Source organism: Artemia sp. Qi Xiang Cuo, chromosome 8 (assembly GCF_049724085.1).
Source record: "Artemia sp. Qi Xiang Cuo chromosome 8, ASM4972408v1, whole genome shotgun sequence".
Taxonomy (NCBI): Eukaryota; Metazoa; Arthropoda; class Branchiopoda; order Anostraca; family Artemiidae; genus Artemia; species Artemia sp. Qi Xiang Cuo.
Genome location: NC_142801.1, coordinates 41,738,315 through 41,761,087, shown reverse-complemented (window position 1 = coordinate 41,761,087; position 22,773 = coordinate 41,738,315). Strand labels below are relative to the sequence as shown.

General features: G+C 33.9%; 1 protein-coding gene across 1 annotated transcript in view; it reads left to right on the top strand.

The window, feature by feature from the left end:
- The window catches only part of Ipp (inositol polyphosphate 1-phosphatase), a 128,906-nt gene that overhangs the window by 39,477 nt on the left and 66,656 nt on the right, over nucleotides 1-22,773 (top strand). The window contains exon 3 of the mRNA XM_089092968.1: nucleotides 6,832-6,970. Within this exon, the coding sequence (XP_088949094.1) occupies nucleotides 6,832-6,970 (139 nt within the window). The remainder of the gene's footprint in view (nucleotides 1-6,831; nucleotides 6,971-22,773) is intronic.

Here is a 22,773-nt window from a genome sequence, read left to right as displayed (position 1 = left end):
AACAGCTCACCGTATGAAGAGGAAACTTATGGGGCATCATGAGTGGGATGTTGAACTGACCAAAAGGCAACATGTACCTATTACTACTACTTTTAATACTGCTGCTACTACTGTTATTACTACTGCTACTAATACACTATTACTGCTACTACTGTTCCTACTACTACCACTACTACTATGATACTAGCCCAATTAAGGTTACACGTATGAAGGTAAGAGTTGACAGCATATTGAGGGTGAATTTGAACTAAATCAAAACACACTATGCGCATGCAGATTATCAAAAGGGTGTATCTCAAGAATTGATTTTGGTATGAAGTTGAGACTTTCGGATAATACTTAAAGGGGAAGATCAATTGACAAAGGTAATATATGTATGTCAATACTAGCAGTAATACCACTACTACTTTTACTAATACTACTACTACTACTATTACTAATACTACTGCTACTACTGCAACTAAACTCCTCCAACTTCTTCGTCAATTGAAACAACTTGTAAGGCTTAGAGTATAAAACAGTTCGTGGTAACGAACTGTAAGTAAGTAGCGAGCCGGCTCAATAGTAACCGAAACTCTAAAAAACGGAATTTTGATACCAGTAGGTACATCAAAAGAATCGCATTTTTATGCTGATTTCATATAGAAGTTTCATCAAGTTTAGCTTAACCTATCACAAGTTACGAGCCTAAAAAATTGCCTTATTTTCGTAAAAAGGGGAAAACATCCCCTCAAAATGATATAATCTTAGTGAAAATCACACCATCAAATTCAGCGGAACAGAAAACCCTACTGTAGATGTTTCAACCTCCTATCTGCAAAAATGTGGAATTTTGTACTTTTTGCCAGAAGAAAGATCACGGATGTGTGTTCATTTCTTTATTTTTTTCCCAGGGGTGATCATATCGATTCAGTAGTCCTAGAATATCGTGAGAGGGCTCATTCGAGCAGAAATTAAAAGTTCTAGTGACCTTTTTAAGTAACCAAAATAATTGGAAGGCAACTTGGCCCCCTCCCACGCTCATTTATTCCCAAAGTCACCCAATCAAAATTTCGAGATATCCACTTTGTTCAACATAGTCGAAAATCTAATAAATATGTCTTTGAGGATGAATTAGTCCCCCACAGTTCCCGGGGGAAGGGCTGCATGTTACGAACTTTGCCCATTGTTTACATATAATATTGGTTATTGTAAGTATACAGACGTTTTCAGGAGGGATTTTTTCTGGGAAGGGGGGAGGTCCGAGAAGGGGGTCACATGGGAGGATGTTTTCATGGAGGATTTTTCCCTATGTGAAGGGAAGTTTCTATGAAGGGAGCGCCGGATTTCCCAGTATTATTTAAAAAATGATCATAAATTAAATAAAAAACTTTCAGTTGAAGTTTTTCAACTGAAAGTAAGGAGCAACATTAAGACTTACAACGAACAGAAATTATTACGTATATTAGGGAGTTCACCCCCTATAGTCAATACCTCACTCTTTACGCTTAAGTTTTTGTTAGTACTTTCAAACGAGCTATCTATTCTAATGCCTTTGTGATTCAGGAGTTTATGATTCGGAGAAAATTCAAACTTTAGCGTGAAGAGCGAGGTATTAACTAGGGGGCGAACTCCCTAATATACGTAATAAAAACATACGAATATAGAAGTTCGTTACTTAAATTACGTGAGAACAAAATTTCGAGAAAGCCATTTAGCCAAAAAAAAGTAAAGTTAATATGCAAATTTCGTTTTAATTTTTCATGTACAGTGAGCCAAAATCAAAGCTGCATTAATTAAAAAACGTTCAGAAATAAGTAAAAAAAACTAGTTCTTTTAACTGAAAGTAAGGATTGACATTAACTTAAAACAAACAGAAATTTTAACGTATATGAGGGAGTTCACCCCCTATAATCAATACCTCACTCTTTACGCTGAAGTTTTTTCTAGTATTTTCAAAAGAGCTATCTATTGTAATTAACCAGCCTTTGTGATTCAGGAGTTTATGATTCGAACAAAATTCACACTTTGGCGTGAAGAACGAGGTATTGACTAGGGGACGAACTCCCTAATATACATAATAAAAATGTACGAATAAAGAAGTTCGTTACGTAAGTTACATCAGAACAAAATTTCGAGAAAGCCATTTAGCCAAAAAAAATAAAATTAATTTACAAATTCCGTTTTAACTATTCATGTACGGTGAGCCAAAATCAAAGCTACATTAGTTCAAAAACGTTCAGAAATTAAATATAAAAAAAAACAAGTTTTTTTTTTAACTGAAAGTAAGGACCGACATTAAAACTTAAAACGAACCGAAATTATTTCTTATATGGAAGGGGCTGTCCCCTACCCAACGCCTCACTCTTTGCGCTAAAGTTTGACTCTGTCTCACAACTCTATTTTTTAAAACAATAAAAACTTTAGCGTAAAGAGGGAGGCGTTGAGGAGGGGACAGTCCCTTTTATATACGGAATAATTTACGTTCGTTTTAAGTTTAAATGTCGCTCCTTACTTTCAATTAAAAAAAAACTTGTTTTTTTGAAAAGAGCGTCAAAGGGTGGCCAAATGGGTATATCAGCAATATTTTTGGGACGGCTTACTGTATCAAGGTGAAACTTTCAGGGCATCTTGTTCAACTGGCAAAAAAGGTAATATGTACATACTACTACTGCTATTGATACTGCTGCTGCTTCTGTTAGTTGTATTACTAATACAACTCTGATGCTGGTACTACTTCTGCTGCTACTACCACTACTACTGTGATACCAGTACTATAAAGGCCTAAATCTATGAAGGTGAAAATTTGAGAAAATATTGACGGGAAGTTTGAACTAAATCAAAAGAAACTGTGTTTTCAGATTGTAAAAATGGCGTATTTCAAGAATTAACATGGAACTTTCAGAAAATGCTTAAAGGAGAAGATCAATTGACCAAAAGACACTATGCGCACGCTACTACTAATGCTACAGCCACTACCACTGCTACATTTACTGGTTGTACTACTACTATTACTATTATTCCAACAACTACGTGTATTGTAACTACTTGCAATACTAAGAGTATTAAGATGAAAATTTCAAGAAAAATATGAATATACAGGTTATGAAAAGGATATATCGGCAATGTCATAGCAATGGCTATTTGTATTAAGTTGAAACTTCCAGGGATTGTTGAGAAGGATGTTCAACTGATTAAAAGGCAATATGTTAATAATACTGCTGCTACTGGTGCTAGTACTATTAATATTAATACTACTAGTAGTTCTACTAATAATACTATTACTGTGACTTTTATTACAACTATGTCTAATGGTATGAAGGTGAAATTTTCCGGGTATTGTTAGAGGGGAAGGTAAACTGATTCACAACACGCCGTATGTATGCAGGTTGTCAGAAGGAACTGTTTTATAAGCAATATCTTAGGAACAGTTTTGTTCTCAGGAACAGCTGTGTTTGAAGTTAAAGTTAACACACAAGGGTTAACAAGGCTTGTTGTAGGGGACGTTGAACAAACCAAAAGACAATATTTGCATCCTATTGCTATTGCTTCTACTCAAATTACTACTGCGACTATTATTACTACTGCTACTAAAGCTAAGGATACTACCATTAATTATACTGCTACTATTGCTACCGGTGCTACTACTACTTCTACTAAAGCTAAGAGTATTAAGGAGAAAATTTTGGAAAATATTGAAACTCTTTTGAACTAAATCAAAACATACTGTGTCCACACAGGCTGTAAAGAGGACACATCAGCAATGCTTCAGGAACGGTTGATGTTATGAATGGTTATCTCAAAATTTGGATTGAATGTATTTGGGAAACGATGGGCGTACGGGGAGGGGGGCTGGCTGCTTTCCAATCACTTTTGACTTTTAAAAAGAGCTCTAGAACTTTCAATGTCCAATCAAATGAATAGGTAGCGCTATAGCAGTGCCTATGATATTACCTACATTCAGCTTAAACGAACAATCGTTCGTAAACGTTAACTACCATTCTCTGTTAAAACAGATTACACATTTGATAGATCCTTACCAATATGATTGCACAGGAGGCCATAGCACGGCAGTAAATCTGATGTGAATGTACCATTTAATTGTCAAGTGATTGGACATTTCTGATAGTATTATCAATTTACTTTTGGTGGACTACAGAAAAGCATTTAACCTTATCAAACACCTAACCACATTAATGAATTTTAGGAGCTAAAAATCAAACACTATGGTTGCCGAGAGAATTTCTTTGGGGAGACGGCAATCAGTTTATTCTTTTTTTTTTTTTTTTTGCTGAAAATAACTGCTCTGTATGGTCAGAACTAACCTATGGCTGCTCCCAAGGAACGAAACTAGCTGCTCTTTTATTCCTTGCCGTTATCAAGACAATCTTAGCAGAATTTGAGGATATGTTGAAGACTAAAATTTGTTGACGACTTAAGTTGGTAATTTTTTAAGTTTGTAGTTCGTCAAGAGTCGTAAGGGAGGCCGCTATAGAGGTCATCCTTTTGTTAGAATTTCCTTTAAGGGACTTGTTAGCTTATTGACTGCTTCTACAGGTCTATGTGTATTTAATGTTTTTTTCACTGTGCATCCCTAATTTTATTCTAGTATTTTTTGATTTGTGTTACCTTAAAAGAGACCAAATTTATTGCTATAGGCTCACATATAGGTACACCAATTCACTTTTTATGCAGGAGCGGGACTTTTTTGGTTGTTTTTGGAATATACAAAAAAATGTTATTTTTCAAATCTAGGGGGGGGGTATTTTTAAAATAAAAAATACCATAAATGATATTCATTTATTTCAAGATCTAAGAGGGGAACCTACCTCCCCTGATCCCTTTCCCCTAACTGGCGCCCCTCCTTGCACAGCTAATCCCCGAAAAAGGAAGGGTTCGCAATTTTTCTAAGTCAGCTTTGAGCTTCAGGAAAGGACATTTTGAAATCCGAATATCGAGATTGTATATGGTTTTAAGATTTTGCTGGTTGGTTTCTATTGCAAGGGCGAGGAGTTAACCTTCAGGAAATGCTCCTTCACACTCCTGTATACAGGGCCATTTACATTTTCGTTCTTCTTTTCTTTTCTTCTTTTTGTACTAGTATCAAACACAGATTTTACTTCCTCATCCCAAAAAGGAAGGCGAAGAGTTCAAACCGTACGAGTCATCCCTTCGGATTCATCAACTCGGGGATACTTATTCAATTTCAATTTATTTGGAGTGTTCCTCGTCTTTTAGCAAACCTGATGTTGAATCCTAGATTCTGTTTTGTAAAACGTGTTGAAAAGTCAAATATGTTAAAGAAAACATGGACCGTATCGTACTAAGCGATCCTGAGTTCCGAAAGAAACATTTTCCGTTGATAAAACCATTTCCTACTTGATTGACACTTCATTAGGCCAGTTTATTTAGAAACCATTGGACTAACAGGAAATAGTTTTAACAGGAAGACATTACTCATGCTACTACTGATAAAAAAAAATATTTGAACGCCTCTTCGGAAGCATCTAATTAGCTTTCTGAAACTCTATATTTGTCAATTCTGACAGTTAAACTAGCTCTGTCTTTATTTACATTAGACCAATTTTAACTCACACACACCGTAAGTCCCTTTAACTTAGCATCTGCCATGAGCTAGTTCGGTTTTTGATTTCACTGCTGGATTTTTTTTTAGGATATATGAAAGGACAGTTATTTAATCCTGGGGCAGCGTGGTTCGTCAAGCATTTTTTTTTTTTTTTATCTAAACCTTTTCCGGGTTACAGACTTATTCCAACCTTAAACCATGTTCTTTAAGATAGTTTAAAACATTTTCGTTGGTATATACCTTGGACAGTACTTAGTATATTCCATATTAGACAATTGTATACAAATTCATAATTAGATCACCCAGAAATAATCCCTCTTCTCCGTGGGTTCGTTCATCCCTGTCTGCGGGGTATGCAAATTATCCCCTAAAAATTCCTTGACGTGAAACAAAGCTAGAAAAATTATCTGAGATCCTTGAAGATGGCAGTCTTCCTTTTTCTGAGATTATGTAGTATTTTAGATTATGTAGTATATTGAGGGTTTGGCCACTTTCCGCAACCAGTTGTACATGCATGAAGCGCCACATGGGAAACACATTCTTAGCACGCATTGCACAATCGCCGCAGCGCTTGGCACAGTTCGATCATGCTTGGCGCATATTGCTACGCTTGGCATGTCCCACATGGTGCACATGATTTCTGAAAGTCGGAAACCCTTCACAGATTATCTACATGGCCCTTGAGGTGCTCCAGGTAATTGAAGCACCAAAACCTGACATATTTTCAATTGATGCATCAAACCGATATCAAAACATGCAATGTGGCTGCTTAGGGTATGCCGGTCCGAGTTGGAGAGATAAATGGCTGCAGATATGCATGCAGAAACTAAGTAAAAGCTCATGCCAAAATGGTATAATTCAGTGTTTATTATATATTAATAGTTGAACTAGCTTTTATTAATACACAGACTAACTTTTATTCAAATAAAAATAATAACATTTTTGATTAGTTATACTGAATCCAGCCAAAGTAAGGTGACATTTACTTCCACAACCTTCCCTTCTCTGTAATGAAAAAATGTCCCGTTCTAAAAATTGCCAGGGAAGATGACTGGAACTAAATTTCAATATTTTTGTCTTTTTTTGTCCATTTTTTCTATCAGTGTCGCCGTTAAACTCGTAGATCAGAAAATAAGACAGAAATTCTTGATAATTAGAAAAGCAAAAGAGCTTTCGTACGTACTGAACAACCAACGCTTAATTTAAATGGATTGTGTTTGAGATAAAAATACCGAGTAATTTTAGTTTTTTTTTGTCTTTCGTAGGCTTTAGGTGCAAAAAGAAGAAAATTCTTGAGCTGTTTGTTAGATGACATCTTCGGCCCTGCTGAAACAAATATTCAAGCGTTAGAAGTTCCTGACATTTTAAAACTTCAAGACATTGGCATTTGGATTGATCCAATAGGTAAAAGATAATTCTGCTAAGATCACCCTCATAAAACGTTCTAATAGAATAAAATATGCTTAGTTTTGGAAATAATACTTTAGTTGGCCAAAAAATTATCAAGTGTGAAGTTTGGCAATTTTATGCTAAATGTTTTACACCCTACAGCAGATAAACGATCGTGAAATAAAGAATAGAAGAAGAACAAGGATTTATTTAAAAAAAAAAACATCAACAAAAAATTATTGCTGCCTCCCCTAAAAAGCAAAGCTTGTCCTATTACGAATATTTTGCGTGTCTTTTATTGTGTGCACATAATTTCCCCACAGAATATCAACCAGTTCGTGGTAACGAACTGTAAGGAAGGAGCGACCCGGCTCAATGGTAACCGAAACTCTAAAAAACGGAATTTTGGTACCAATAGATACATCAAAAGAATCAGATTTTAATTTTGATTTCAAATATATAAGTTTCATCAAGTTTAATTTCACCCATCAAAAGTTAAGTACCTGAGAAAATTTGGTTGATTTTCAAAAAAAGGGAGTAAGACCCGCTAAAATTTATAGAGCCTTAATGAAAATAACACCATCATATTCAGCGTATCAGATAACCCTACTGCAGAGGTTTCAAGCTCCTATCTACAAAAATGTGGTCTTTTGCATTTTTTGCCAGAAGAAAGATCACGGGTGCGTGTTTATTTGTTTTTTTTTCCCAGGGGTAATAGTATTGATCCAGTGGTCCTAGAATATCGTAAGATGGCTCATTGGAATGGAAATTAAAAGTTCTAGTGCCCTTTTTAAGTGACCAAAAAAATGGAGGGCAACTAGGCCCCCTCCCACGCTAATTTTTTTCTCAAAGTCACCCAATTAAAATTTTGAGATAGCCATTGTGTTTAGCATAGTCGAAAATCTAATAAATATGTCTTTTACGATGACTTAATCCCCCACAGTTCCCAGGGGAAGGGCTGCAAGTTATGAACTTTGCCCATTGCTTACATATAGTATTGGTTATTGGGAAGTATACAGCCAATTTCAGGAAGAATTTTTTTCTGGTGGGGGGAGGGGGGCTGGAGGAGGGGGTTACTCAGGAGAATCTTTCCGTGGAGGATGTTTCTTTGGGGTTTCTTTGGGGTAAGTTCGTTTTAAGTTTTAATGTCGCTCCTTACTTTCAGTTTAAAAAACTTGTTTTTTTTATTAATACTTGAAGGAGCTGCGGTTTATTTTTGGTTCTTGTACTTTAACCACCAACCCCGACAAAGTGAAGAAGATAGAAAAGACGAATTCTTGCAGTAGAGCCGCAAATGACAGGTATAAAAAATGAGCGCAGCTCAAATGACAGGTAACTTTATGATGCAGCTCAAATGATGACAGCGTTCGGCTGGGGTATTAAGTATAAACGTAACTTTCGCCTGAGCTTTGAAAACGCTATACCTCCTATACCTAACGATATACCTCCGTGAGGAATACTTGTCCATGATCTAATCGAAGCTTTGCTAGGTATTTTTGTAATGATCTTGAGTCGCGCATACATAATTTTGAATAGTCTCACAAGAGCAATCATGACCTTGACTTTTCACAGAATATATATATATATATATATATATATATATATATATATATATATATATATATATATATATATATATCTGGCGTCTACCCAGTTGAGGGTAGATGCCAGAGTTGAAGACACAATAAACATCATGCCTTTCATCCGTTTCAGCGACAATTTTCGAAATTATATACATGTTATTTTTATGGTTATAACTAGACCCCGGCGCCGCGCCGGCGGATCGACCAAACGCCGCCGACGAGAGGCCCGGTCGAACGCCGCCGAAGGGTCGTAACGCCGCCGCCGGCAGAGGCGGCGGCGTTCCGTCGACTTTAAATTATTTTTACTCAGTTTTCCAATAATTTGAGTTATATCTTAATAATTTCGACATTTTTGTTGTCATTGTACCACTTTACTCATACCCTCAATTTTTTTTTCAAGGAACACTAAGCTGTTTAACGTTATTTTGCGTGTTTGTTTGAACCATATAGTGACCTTGTTAATTATTCAGTAAATTATTTTTCTAATGAAAGCTGAGACGGTATCCTATCAAGGTGGTATCCAGAGGGGGGGGGGGTAGGGAGGTATTATATTTAAATGATAACAGCTCGAATTTTATTTATTGAAAGCAGGGATCCCAATAAGTTCATTTTTTTATTTTAAAGCAGAGACGGCATCCTATCAAGGTGGTATCCAGAGGGGGGGGGGAGGGGGGTAGTGAACTATCATATTTAAATGATAATGCCTCGATTTTTTTTTTAAGCAGGGGTGCCAATATGTTTATTTTTTTTATTTAAAACAGAGACGGTATCCTATCAAGATGGTATCCAGAAGGGGGGCATAGGGACTTATTATATTTAAGTGATAGTACCTTGATTTTTTTATTGAAAGCAGGGATGCCAAAAAGTTGAAAAGTTGACAAAATTAACAAGATTTTCGTGAGTTATACTTGATACAGCACTTGAGCCAGCACTTGCATGGTTTTATCGTCCAAAGGGAAAGGGACATATGCGTCCAATCCGGTTTTTTTCCTATTGATGAAACGGGTTTACTTTGAAAACATTCATTCATATGTACCAGGCAGATTCACACTAAAACGAAGGGGTGTGACGAAAGTGATATCGACATCCCCACCTAACGTTGCGCTCGAGTAACAATGGCGCCCTTTGTCCAGTGCCCAAGTTACATTAAAAGGCCAGGTCATAATAAAAGATTTCAATTTGGGAGGTTCAAGGAGGAGTCTTTGACAGTCTTGTGACCTCAGGGTACTAGATGTTGCAACGTTCTTACGTATCTACAGTGGTTTAGAAAATTTGATCACCCCACAAATGATTACCAAAAATATGCAGAAATGTAACATTTGGAATATTATAACACTTTTTTCAAAGCTTTGAAGAAAAGCAAAAAGGTCTAAATACCCCTAACTACGCTTGAAAGCTATTTTAAAAAGAAACTCTTTGGAGATTTCATGACCACAGAAGCTTTGAGCCTGGGTGGGGATCAAAGAGGAGTCTAAGTATTTTGACCACAGGTGACTTATTGTTGCGACTTTCTTAAATTTGGTAATTCTTGTGAGCATTTGGAAATCAAAGCATAAACTCAATAACTGATACTAAGTGTCCTAACATTTTGCTTGGATTAAAAGTGACGAACTAGGATGAACATTTCAACATCTTCCTGGAGCTACTTCAGTCTGCATATTATTTCATTTAATTACACTTAAAACGGATGAGCTTTTCATTTTTTACCTGAGAAAATAGCTGGCACTTCATTTTTCTTCATAGCGAATAAACTATTAAGTGTTTTTTGTGTCATTGTAATTGAAGTGTTCTCATGTGTAGTGTTCATCATGTATTTTTAAATTTGATAAATTTACTCCTTTAGATACAGTTTATAATTTGACTGATATTAGGTATTTATCAGTGTATAATTTGGAATGAATCCCCAAAAGAAAAAATGAATAATATCTAAAAGTGCAGCCAAAAGCGATAAAAAAGCAGCCTTAGCCTACATGACATATATTCTATAAAGAAGCCAAAAAAACTTTAAAATGTATTTTTTTTAATTGTTATTAAAAACCAGTTTTTAATACAAGAAGGCTTCTTAGGAATCCAAAAGAGCAAAAAAAAAAAAAAAAAAAAAACAATAAAAATAAAATTCGCCCATTTAAAATTTTTTAAAGGTGAAAAAAAAGATATATGCAAAGGGCATTATGAAAAAATTAAGCTTATAAGTTTAAAGTTATATTCAAAGTTTTTACCCAGATAACTCACGAATTTGGTGATACAGTATTTGAAATTTTTTATGCATTAATGCTGGATGAAAAAAACTACTAGTTTTGATAATTGTTTATGTTAAGAATACATAACTAATAGATATTTCAACTACTCGTATTATGCAAGGGTTCTGAAACGCCACAGCCATTTCGTTTCTACCACATTTCTACTTCTCTTGATGAATAACGAAGAAGACGAGTTTCCAGCCAGCGTCTTGGGAAGTTTCGAACTCATGAATATGCTCGAATCCGTTGTAAATTGAAGCTGTGATTTGAGAAAGACTGATGAAAACATTAATGTTTGCGGTCAACATTGATCGCGCCGGCGGCACGCCGCCGACATCTTACCGGCGGCGCCCCCCCCCCCGACATCTTACCGGCGGCGCGCCGCCGACGTTTTACCGGCGGCGTCGCGTGCTGTTTTTTGCCCCGCCGCCGCCGGTCTTCCATCATCGGCGCGGCGCCGGGGTCTAGTTATAACCAGTCTTAAAACCAAACTCTTTGTCCGGGGCATTGTAGATAAGATAGTAAATTCATTCCCTGTCTCAACCATTACCCAAAGCCAGACATAGATGTACCTACTCCGGAGAACAAATAAACAAGTAGAAAACTTAAGCGACATTGTTTTTTTTCATGGGTAGTCACGCCCGCACGCGTTTATCATCAGTATTCGCAGCCACGAAAAGAAATAAGACGAATCGGGCGTCTAGGGGATAAGGTAGAATGCAATATGTTGAATAGCTAAAAAAGGAAAGGAGAATATTTTTTATGGCTGTAATAATGCAAAAGGTAAAGATAACATTGGTTTAAGAATGGAAAGAAAAACAAAGAAGGAATTTATAACGATAATCAAGATGAAAATAAGTTTTATTTGAACAATGCCATAACGCGATGACATTTGATTAGGAAATTTGGCGCTTCGCATTGAAATTTCAGTTCCAAAAATTTATCATTTTTTTCTCAAAGAGAAATTACGTGGCGGGTGTGAATGCAGACTTGCAGCTAAATTAAACATAGTCACTTGCTTTTTTCACATATTTTGATTTTTATTGTCTGTAGTACTGAAGAACTCATTAAAGAGATAAACAAACACTAACTTTAAAGAAATTTGTCTCTTTTTTCAAAAAAACGAGATAATAAAAAATATAAACTACTAAAACTAATATAATTACTTGCTAGTTTATTTTCATTGATAGGGAGGTTTCTTGATTTCCTGATTTTTAAATTTTACTTCGTAATATGCACTTCTGTGCAAAATTTTCGAATAAATTGTTCAAGGGGAAAGTCCTCGCAGCCAGTTTCCTGATTCAAGTCTTTGCACTCAAGCCAAATTCGATGGATTATTCCCGGTTTCCAACAAGAATCTCTGTAATGTTTGGAGAAAATGGAGTCACAGTCTTGCAGAAACGAAATAACACCTAGTGAAGGAACTGCAAGATTGAAGGAGCTGGATAAATCTAGGCTTGACTGCTCGTTGACCTTTTTTCTGCCAAAAGAGACTTAAGTTTCGTCGAAAACCCCACTATTGCCTTGAAAAAGCTGTGAAGCACACATTGGACACTTGTGCAAAGTGAGCAGCTTCTTTACAGCAAAACCAACGATATATATAAAAGTATAATTTTCGAGGCTGTCAGACACTTCATTAAAGTCAGTAGAGATGCCTTATTGACTCCGATCAGTACACCATATATGGGCATAGAACCACGTGGTTTATGGTTTTTGTCAGTGAGAATTTGAAAAAACAGGAATTTTGTCACATTTATGGATGTTTTTATGGTTTTTGTCAGTGAGAATGAAAAAACAGGAATTTTCTAACATTTATGGATGTTTTTATGGTTTTTGTCAGTGAGAATTTGAAAAAACAGGAATTTTCTACATTTATGGATGTTTTTATGGTTTTTGTCAGTGAGAATTTGAAAACACAGGAATTTTGTCACTTTTATGTCTGTTTTTATGGTTTTTGTCAGTGAGAATGAAAAAACAGGAATTTTGTCACATTTATGTCTGTTTTATGGATTTTGTCAGTGAGAATGGAAAAACAGGAACTTTCTCACTTTCATGGATTATTGAGTCATTAATCAAATTGTTTCCGGGGAAGTTAATTAATGTCTGACAGATGACGTCAAGTTAATTAATGTTTTTGATGTATATCCAAAGAGAATTGTCTCCGGGGCAAAGCTTAGATCACACATGACAGATGATGTCATGATTGATTGATTGACACGAAAGGGGAATTAATTTGTTGTTTCTAAAGAGAATAGATTCACGAAAGGGAAATTAATTTGTTGTTTCTAAAGAGAACTGTCTCAGAGCGAATGTTTAGATCTTAGCGATGAATTGTTTTAGCGCGGGAATCAGGTTTCCAAATAATTTGAAATGCGTCAGCGCAGAGATGCTAAACAAAAGGAACACGCTGAAATTACGTTTAGGGATTATTTGGGCGAAACCGTTTTAGCCATTTTATGGAATTATTTCGGCGAAACAGTTAGAGACATTTTAAAAGATGATTTAAAAGACGATTTTAGAAGAGAATTTGAGGGTGAAACTCTGTGGTCGTTATAATACACAAGTTGTATTTTAACATTGTTGTGAGGTCCCCTACCATAACCCCAAAGGGTTCGGATCCCCCTACCCCAACCCCAAAGGGTTCCAATCCTCCTACCCCAACCCCGAAGGAAGCCCCGGTCCTCAAAGATCCCCCAAGCTCCCAAAGGGCCTCCCCACCCCCAAAGACCCTCACCCGGTTCCCAAAGGACCAATCAGTGCTCAAGGGCCCCCCAGACCCCCAAAGGTCCTCCCCCGGTCCCCAAAGGTCCACCGGGCTCCCAAAGGACCACTCGGTCCTCAAGGGCCCCCTCAAACCCTCAAAGATCCTCCCCAGGCCCCCAAAGGTCCACCCCGGTCCCCAAAAGTTACCCGGACTCCCAAAGGACCACCCCAGCCCGCGAGGCCCGCAGGATCCCCCAACTCCCTCCCCGGGCCCCCCAAAGAGCCCCTCTCCATTTTTTGAACACTTTTTTATGGCTTTATTATATCTTTTCAGAACAAGTTCCATTCATAATGTCATTCCTAAACCCATTTTCCAACTTGAAGTACTTATCTTTTTCACCCACAACTGGACTGTACAGCTTTTTGGATACCTCAGCACCAAGAAATACTTTTCAAAGACCATTTCAGAGCAAATTACTTTCTTAATGTCACTCCTACGCCCAATGTCACGCTTTAAGCAATTAACTTTTTCACCCACAAACATAATTTACCGCTTTTTTTATGCTTCAGAACCAAGAAATATTTTTCAAAGAGCATTTCAGAGAAAGTTAATTTTTTAATGTCACTGTTAAATCCCTTTTGCAACTTGAAGTACTTATCTTTTTAACCCACAACTAGAATCTACAGCTTTTTGGATACCTCAACAACCAGAAATACTTTTCAAAGACAATTTCAGAGCAAGTTAATTTCTTAATGTCCCTCCTAAACCCATTTTCCAACTTGAAGTACTTATCTTTTTCACCACAACTAGACCTTACAGCTTTTTGGATACCTCAACACCAAGAAATACTTTTCAAAGACCATTTCAGAGCAAGTTACTTTCTTAATGGCCCCTTCTAAACCCATTCTCCGACTTGAAGTACTTATCTTTTTCATCCACAACTATACTTTACAGCTTTTTGGATACCTCAACATCAAGAAATACTTTTCAAAGACCATTTCAGAGCAAGTTAATTTCTTAATGTCCCTCCTAAACCAATTTTCCAACTTGAAGTACTTATCTTTTTAATCACAACCATACTTTAAAGCTTTTTGGATACCTCAACAAAAATAAATACTTTACAAAGACCATTTCAGAGCAAGTTACTTTCTTAATGTCCCTCCTAAACCCATTCTCCGACTTGAAGTACTTATCTTTTTCACTCACAACTATACTCTACAGATTTTTGGATACCTCAACACCAAGAAATACTTTTCAAAGACCCTTTCAGAGCAAGTTAATTTCTTAATGACCATCTTAAGTTCATTTTCCAGCTTGGAGTGCTTATTTTTTTCACCCACAACTATACCTTACAGCTTTTTGGATAGCTAAACACAAAGAAATACTTTCCAAAGACCATTTCAGAGCAAGTTACTTTCTTAATGACCCCTTCTAAACCCATTCTCCGACTTGAAGTACTTATCTTTTTCACCCACAACTATACTATACAGCTTTTTGGATACCTCAACATCAAGAAATATTTTTCAAAGACCATTTCAGAGCAAGTTAATTTCTTAATGTCCCTCCAAAACCCATTTTACAAGTTGAAGTACTTATCTTTTTCACCACAACTATACTTTACAGCTTTTAGGATACCTCAACACCAAGAAATACTTTTCGAAGACCATTTCAGAGCAAGTTCCTTTCTTAATGTCCCACCTAAACCCATTTTCCTACTTAAAGCACTTATCTTTTTCACCCACCACTAGACATTACAGCTTTTTGGATACCTCAACACCAAGAAATACTTTTCAAAGACCATTTCAGAGCAAGTTACTTTCTTAATGTCACTACTAAACCCATTTTCCGACTTGAAGTACTTATGTTTTTCACTCACAACTATACTCTACAGATGTTTGGATACCTCGACATCAAGAAATACTTTTCAAAGACCATTTCAGAGCAAATTACTTTCTTAATGTCACTCCTAAGCCCATTTTCCAACTTGAAGTACTTATCTTTTTCACCCACAACTATACTCTACAGATTTTTGGATACCTCAACACCAAGAAATACTTTTCAAAGACCATTTCAGAGCAAATTACTTTCTTAATGTCCCTCCTAAACCCATTTTGCAAGTTGAAGTACTTATCTTTTTCACCCACAACTATACTCTACAGCTTTTTGGTTACCTCAACACCAAGAAATACTTTTCAAAGACCATTTCAGAGCAAGTTACTTTCTTAATGTCCATCCTAAACCCATTTTTCAACTTGAAGTACTTATCTTTTTCACCCACAACTATACTTTACAGCTTTTTGGATACCTCAACACCAAGAAATACTTTTCAAAGACCATTTCAGAGCAAGTTACTTTCTAAATTTCCTTTCTAAACACATTTTCCAATTTGAAGTACTTATCTTTTTCACCCTCAACTATACTTTACAGCTTTTTGGATACCTCAACGCCAAGAAATACTTTTCAAAGACCATTTCAGAGCAGGTTACTTTCTTAATATCCCTCCTAAACCCATTTTTCAGCTTGAAGTACTTATCTTTTTGACCCACTTTCTAAATGAAAAAGAAATTAGTCTTTAATCAATTTTAATTTTCCAAATAATATAAAAATTTTCCACTTCGGTTCTGAATTTTCTCAAAGGGATGTCAAAATTTAAAATAATGTTTCAAATTTTTCATAGAAGATAGAAAAGTTCAAGTTCTCTTCTGAATTTTACCAAAGAACACGCTTCAATTCTAATTTCTCCAGAGAAAATAAAAATCTTCCACTTCAGTTCTTTATTTCACAAAGACATAAAGAAATTTAAAGTTCAATTCTAAATTTTTGGTGGAAGATAGAAAAAGTAATACCATACTTGTGAATCATTTCATGGAAGATAAAAAGTTCTAGTTCAATTTGCAATTTCCTCAACGAAGTGAAGAAAAGTTCAAGTTCTCTTCTGAATTTTACTAAAGAACACAATTCAATTCTAATTTCACCAGAGAAAATAAAAATCTTCCACTTCAGTTCTTTATTTCACAAAGACATAAATAAATTTAAATTTAAATTATAAATTTTTCGGTGGAAGATAGAAAAATTAATACCATAATTGTGAATATTATCATGGAAGATAAAAAGTTCTAGTTCAATTTACAATTTCCTCAACGAAGTGAAGAAAATTTCAAGTTCTCTTCTGAATTTTACTAAAGAACACAATTCAATTGTATTTTCACCAGAGAAAATAAAAATCTTCCACTTAAGTTCCTTATTTCACAAAGACATAAAGAAATTTAAAGTTCAATTCTAAATTTTTCGGTGGAAGATAGAAAAAGTAATACCATACTTGTGAATATTTTCCCGGAAGATAAAAAGTTCTAGTTCAATTTACAGTTTCCTCAACGAAGTCAAGAGAAGTTCAAGTTCTCTTCTGAATTTTACCAAAGAACACGGTTCAATTCTAATTTCACCAGAGAAAACAAAAATCTTCCACTTAAGTTCTTTATTTCACAAAGACATAAAGAAATTTAAAGTTCAATTCTAAATTTTTCGGAGGAAGATAGAAAAAGTAATACCATACTTGTGAATATTTCCCCGGAAGATAAAAAGTTCTAGTTCAATTTTAAATTTTCTCAACGAAGCGAAGAAAAATTCAAGTTCTCTTCTGAATTTTACCAAAGAACACAATTCAATTCTAATTTCTCCAGAGAAAACAAAAATCTTCCAATTCAGTTCTTTATTTCACAAAGCCATAAAGAAATTTAAAGTTCAATTCTAAATTTTTGGTGGAAGATAGAAAAAGTAATACCATACTTGTGAATATTTTCCCGGAAAGTAAAAAGTTCTAGTTCAATTTACAACTTCCTCAACGAAGTGAAGAAAAGTTCAAGTTCTCTTCTGAATTTTACTAAAGAACGCAATTCAATTCTAATTTCACCAGAGAAAATAAAAATCTTCCACTTAAGTTCTTTATTTCACAATGACATAAATAAATTTAAAGTTCAATTCTAAATTTTTCGGTGGAAGATAGAAAAAGCAATACCATACTTGTGAATATTTTCCCGGAAGATAAAAATTTCTAGTTCAATTTAAAATTTTCTCAACGAAGTCAAGGAAAGTTCAAGTTCTCTTCTGAATTTTGTCAATGAAAAAGAAATTAGTTATTGATCATTTCTGTTTTTCCAAATAATATAAAAATTTTCCACTTCAGTTCAGATCTATCTCAAAGAGATGAAAAATTTAAAATACTATTCCAAATTTTTCACAGAAGATAAAAAAGTTCAAGTTCTCTTCTGAATTTTACAAAAGAACACAATTCAATTCTAATTTCTCCAGAGAAAACAAAAATCTCCCACTTCAGTTCTTTATTTCACAAAGCCATAAAGAAATTTAAAGTTCAATTCTAAATTTTTCCGTGAAAGATAGAAAAAGTAATACCATACTTGTGAATATTTTCACGGAAGATAAAAAGTCCCAGTTCAATTTAAAATTTTCTCAACGAAGTGAAGAAAAGTTCAAGTTCTCTACTGAATTTTACCAAAGAACACAATTCAATTCTAATTTACCTAGAGTAAAACAAAAATCTTCTACATAAGTTCTTATTTCAGAAAGACATGAAGAAATTTAAAGTTCAATTCTTATTTTTTCGGTGGAAGATAGAAAAAGTAATACCACACTTGTGAATATTTTCCAAGAATATAAAAAGTTCTAGTTCAATTTAAAATTTTCTCAACGAAGTGAGGAAAAATTCAAGTTCTCTTCTGAATTTTACCAAAGAACACAATTCAATTCTAATTTCACCAGAGAAAATAAAAATCTTCCACTTCAGTTCTTTATTTCACAAAGACCTAAAGAAATTTAAAGTTCAATTCTAAATTTTTCGGTGGCAGATAGAAAAAATAATACCACACTTGTGAATGTTTTCCCAGAAGATAAAAAGTTCTAGTTCAATTTAAAATTTTCTCAACGAAGCGAAGAAAATTTCAAGTTCTCCTCTGAACTTTACCAAAGAACACACATTAATTCTAATTTCTCCAGAGAAAACAAAATAATCCACTTAAGTTCTTTATTTCACAAAGACATAAAGAAATTTAAAGTTCAATTCTAAATTTTTCGGTGAGAGATAGAAAAAGTAATACCATACATATGAATATTTTCCCGGAAGATAAAAAATTCTAGTTCAATTTAAAATTTTCACAACGAAGTGAAGAAAAGTTCAAATTCTCTTCTGAATTTTCTTAAAGAAGTGAAAAAAGTTAGCTCAATTCTGAATTTTACCAATAAAAATCAAAAAAGCTTCTACTTTAGTTTTTAATTTCTCATTTCTCCCAATTAAAGACAATCGTTCAAACTCGTTCATCTAACATAAAAAAAAATAGTTTTTTTTATTTATAAATAAATATTAATAAATAAATATAAAATTTTCTAATTTTTTAATTTTGTTTTGTTTAACTTGTCATTTGTTCTCATTATAATTTAACCTAACCTTTTCCGGCGAGTATGGTCAGGTTAGGTTAGGCTAGATTAAGTTAGGTTAGATTAGGTTAGGTTAAGTTAGGTTAGGTTAGCCCACGTACGCGTCACTTAGGTTAGCTTAGGTTAGGTGAGAGACAGGCCAAAATTTAGGTGTTTGATTTTGTTTGGTTAGGTTAGATTAAGTTAGGTTTGGATTGTATCGCCTCCTAACGTGCGCTTCCTATGCCTAACCTCGCCTAACCTAACTTAACCTAACCTAACTTAATCTAACCTAACCTAATCATACACCTAACTTTTTGCCTGTCTCTCACCTAACCTAAGCTAACCTAAGTGACGCGTACGTGGGCTAACCTAACCTAACTTAACCTAACCTAATCTAACCTAACTTAATCTAGCCTAACCTAACCTCACCATACTCGCCGGGAACGTTTAGGTTAACTTATCATGAGCGCTCATGACAAGTTAACCTAACCTAACTTAAACATGTAAAAATGTTTCTATTTATTTATTAATATTTATTTATACCTAACCTAACCTATTGTTTTGGAGGTTAGATGAACGAGTTTGAACGATTGTCCTTAATAATAGAACGAGTCCCTCATTTTCTAATTTAGAAATTTGAGGGGCAAATCCATAAGACAAAGGAGCTAAAATTTAATTTAAAATTAGAATAGAACTTTAAATTTTTCATCTCTTTGATAAAAAACCTGAACTGAAATGGAACCTTTTTATTTTCTTGGAAAAATTAGAAGAGAACTTTGATTGTTTTATGTCTTTGAGAAATTAAGAACTGAAGTGGGAGCTTTTTTCATTTTCATTGGTAAAATTCAAAATTGAGCTAACTTTTTTCACTTCTTTAAGAAAATTCAGAAGAGAACTTGAACTTTTCTTCACTTCGTTGTCAAATTTTAGATTGAACTAGAACTTTTTATCTTCCTGGAAAATATTCACAAGTATGGTATTACTTTTTCTATCTCTCACCGAAAAATTTAGAATTGAACTTTAAATTTCTTTATGTCTTTGTGAAATAAAGAACTTAAGTGGAAGATTTTGTTTTCTCTGGAGAAATTAGAATTGAAGTGTGTTCTTTGGTAAAGTTCAGAGGAGAACTTGAACTTTTGTTCACTTCGTTGAGAATATTTTAAATTGAACTATAACTCTTTATCTTCCGGGAAAATATTCACAAGTATGGTATTACTTTTTCTATCTTCCACCGAAAAATTTAGAATTGAACTTTAAATTTCTTTATGTCTTTGTGAAGTAAAGAACTGAAGTGGAAGATTTTTATTTTCTCTGGTGAAATTAGAATTGAATTTCGTTCTTTGGTAAAATTCAGAAGAGAACTTGAATTTTTCTTCACTTCGTTGAGAAAATTTTAAATTAAACTAGAACTTTTTATCTTTTGAGAAAATATTCACAAGTGTGGTATTACTTTTTCTATCTTCCACCGAAAAATTTAGAATTGAACTTTAAATTTCTTTATGTCTTTGTGAAATAAGAACTTAAGTGGAAGATTTTTATTTTACTCTGGGTAAATTAGAATTGAATTGTGTTCTTTGGTAAAATTCAGTAGAGAACTTGAACTTTTCTTCACTTCGCTGAGAAAATTTTAAATTGAACTAGGACTTTTTATCTTCCGTGAAAATATTCATAAGCATGTTATTACTTTTACTACCTTTCATGGAAAAGTTTAGATTTGAACTTTAAACTTCTTTATGGCTTTGTGAAATAAATAACTGAAGTGGATGATTTTTGTTTTCTCTGGAGAAATTAGCAATGAAGTGTATTCTTTGATAAAATTTAGACGAAAAATTGAACTTTTTTATCTTCTGTGAAAAATTTGGAACACTATTTTAAATTTTTCATCTCTTCGAGATAGATCTGAACTAAAGTGGAAATTTTTTATATTATTTGGAAAAATAGATATGATCAATAACCAATTTCTTTTTCATAGAGAAAATTCAGAAGAGAACTTGAACTTTCCTTGACTTCGTTGAGAAAATTTTAAATTGAACTAGAAATTTTTATCTTCCGGGAAAATATTCACAAGTATGGTATTGCTTTTTCTATCTTCCACCGAAAAATTTAGAATTGAACTTTAAATTTCTTTATGTCATTGTGAAATAAAAAACTTAAGTGGAAGATTTTTATTTGCTCTGGTGAAATTAAAATTGAATTGCGTTCTTTAGTAAAATTCAGAAGAGAACTTGAACTTTTCTTCACTTCGTTGAGGAAATTGTAAATTGAACTAGAACTTTTTATTTTCCGGGAAAATATTCACAAGTATGGTATTACTTTTTCTATCTTCCACCGAAAATTTAGAATTGAACTTTAAATTTCTTTATGTCTTTGTGAAATAAAGAACTGAAGTGGGGGAATTTTTTTTTCTCTGGAGAAATTAGAATTGAATTGTGTTCTTTGGTAAAATTCAGAAGAGAACTTGAACTTTTCTTCACTTCGTTGAGAAAATTTTAAATTGAACTAGAACTTTTTATCTTCCGGGGAAATATTCACAAGTATGGTATTACTTTTTCTATCTTCCTCCGAAAAATTTAGAATTGAACTTTAAATTTCTTTTTGTCTTTGTGAAATAAGGAACTTAAGTGGAAGATTTTTGTTTTCTCTGGTGAAATTAGAATTGAAGCGTGTTCTTTGGTAAAATTTAGAAGAGAACTTGAACTTTTCTTCACTTCGTTGAGGAAACTGTAAATTGAACTAGAACTTTTTATCTTCCGGGGAAATATTCACAAGTAGGGTATTAATTTTTCTATATTCCACTGAAAAATTTAGAATTGAACTTTAAATTTCTTTATGTCTTTGTGAAATAAAGAACTGAAGTGTAAGATTTTTTTTTTCTCTGTTGAAATTAGAATTGAATTGTGTTCTTTAGTAAAATTCAGAAGAGAACTTGAACTTTTCTTCACTTCGTTGAGGAAATTGTAAATTGAACTAGAACTTTTTATCTTCCATGAAAATATTCACAAGTATGGCATTACTTTTTCTATCTTCCACCAAAAATTTAGAATTGAACTTTAAATTTCTTTATGTCTTTGTGAAATAAAGAACTGAAGTGGAAGATTTTTATTTTCTCTGGAGAAATTAGAATTGAAGCGTGTTCTTTGATAAAATTCAGAAGAGAACTTGAACTTTTCTATCTTCTATGAAAAATTTGAAACATTATTTTAAATTTTTACACCCCTTTGATAAAAATCAGAACCGAAGTGGAAAATTTTTATATTATTTGGAAAATTAAAATTGATTAAAGACTAATTTCTTTTTCATTGAGAAAGTGGGTGAAAAATATAAGTACTTCAAGTTGGAAAATGGGTTTAGGAGGGACATTAAGAAAGTAACTTGCTCTGAAATGGCCCTTGAAAAGTATTTCTTGGTGTTGAGGTATCCAAAAAGCTCTATGTTTTGGTTGTGATGAAAAAGATAAGTATTCCAAGTTGGAAAATGGGCTTAGGAGGGACATTAAGAAAGTAACTTTCTCTGAAATGGTCTTTGAAAAGTATTTCTTGGCGTTGAGGTATCCAAAAAGCTGTAAAGTATAGTTGAGGGTGAAAAAGATAAGTACTTTAAATTGGAAAATGGGTATAGGAGGGACATTAAGAAATTAACTTGCTCTGAAATGGTCTTTGAAAAGTATTTCTTGGTGTTGAGGTATCCAAAAAGCTGTAAAGTATAGTTGTGGGTGAAAAAGATAAGTACTTCAAGATGCAAAATGGGTTTAGGAGTGACATTAAGAAAGTAACTTGCTCTGAAATGGTCTTTGAAAAGCATTTCTTGGTGTTGAGATAACCAAAAAGCAGTAGAGTATAGTTTTGGGTGAAAAAGATAAGT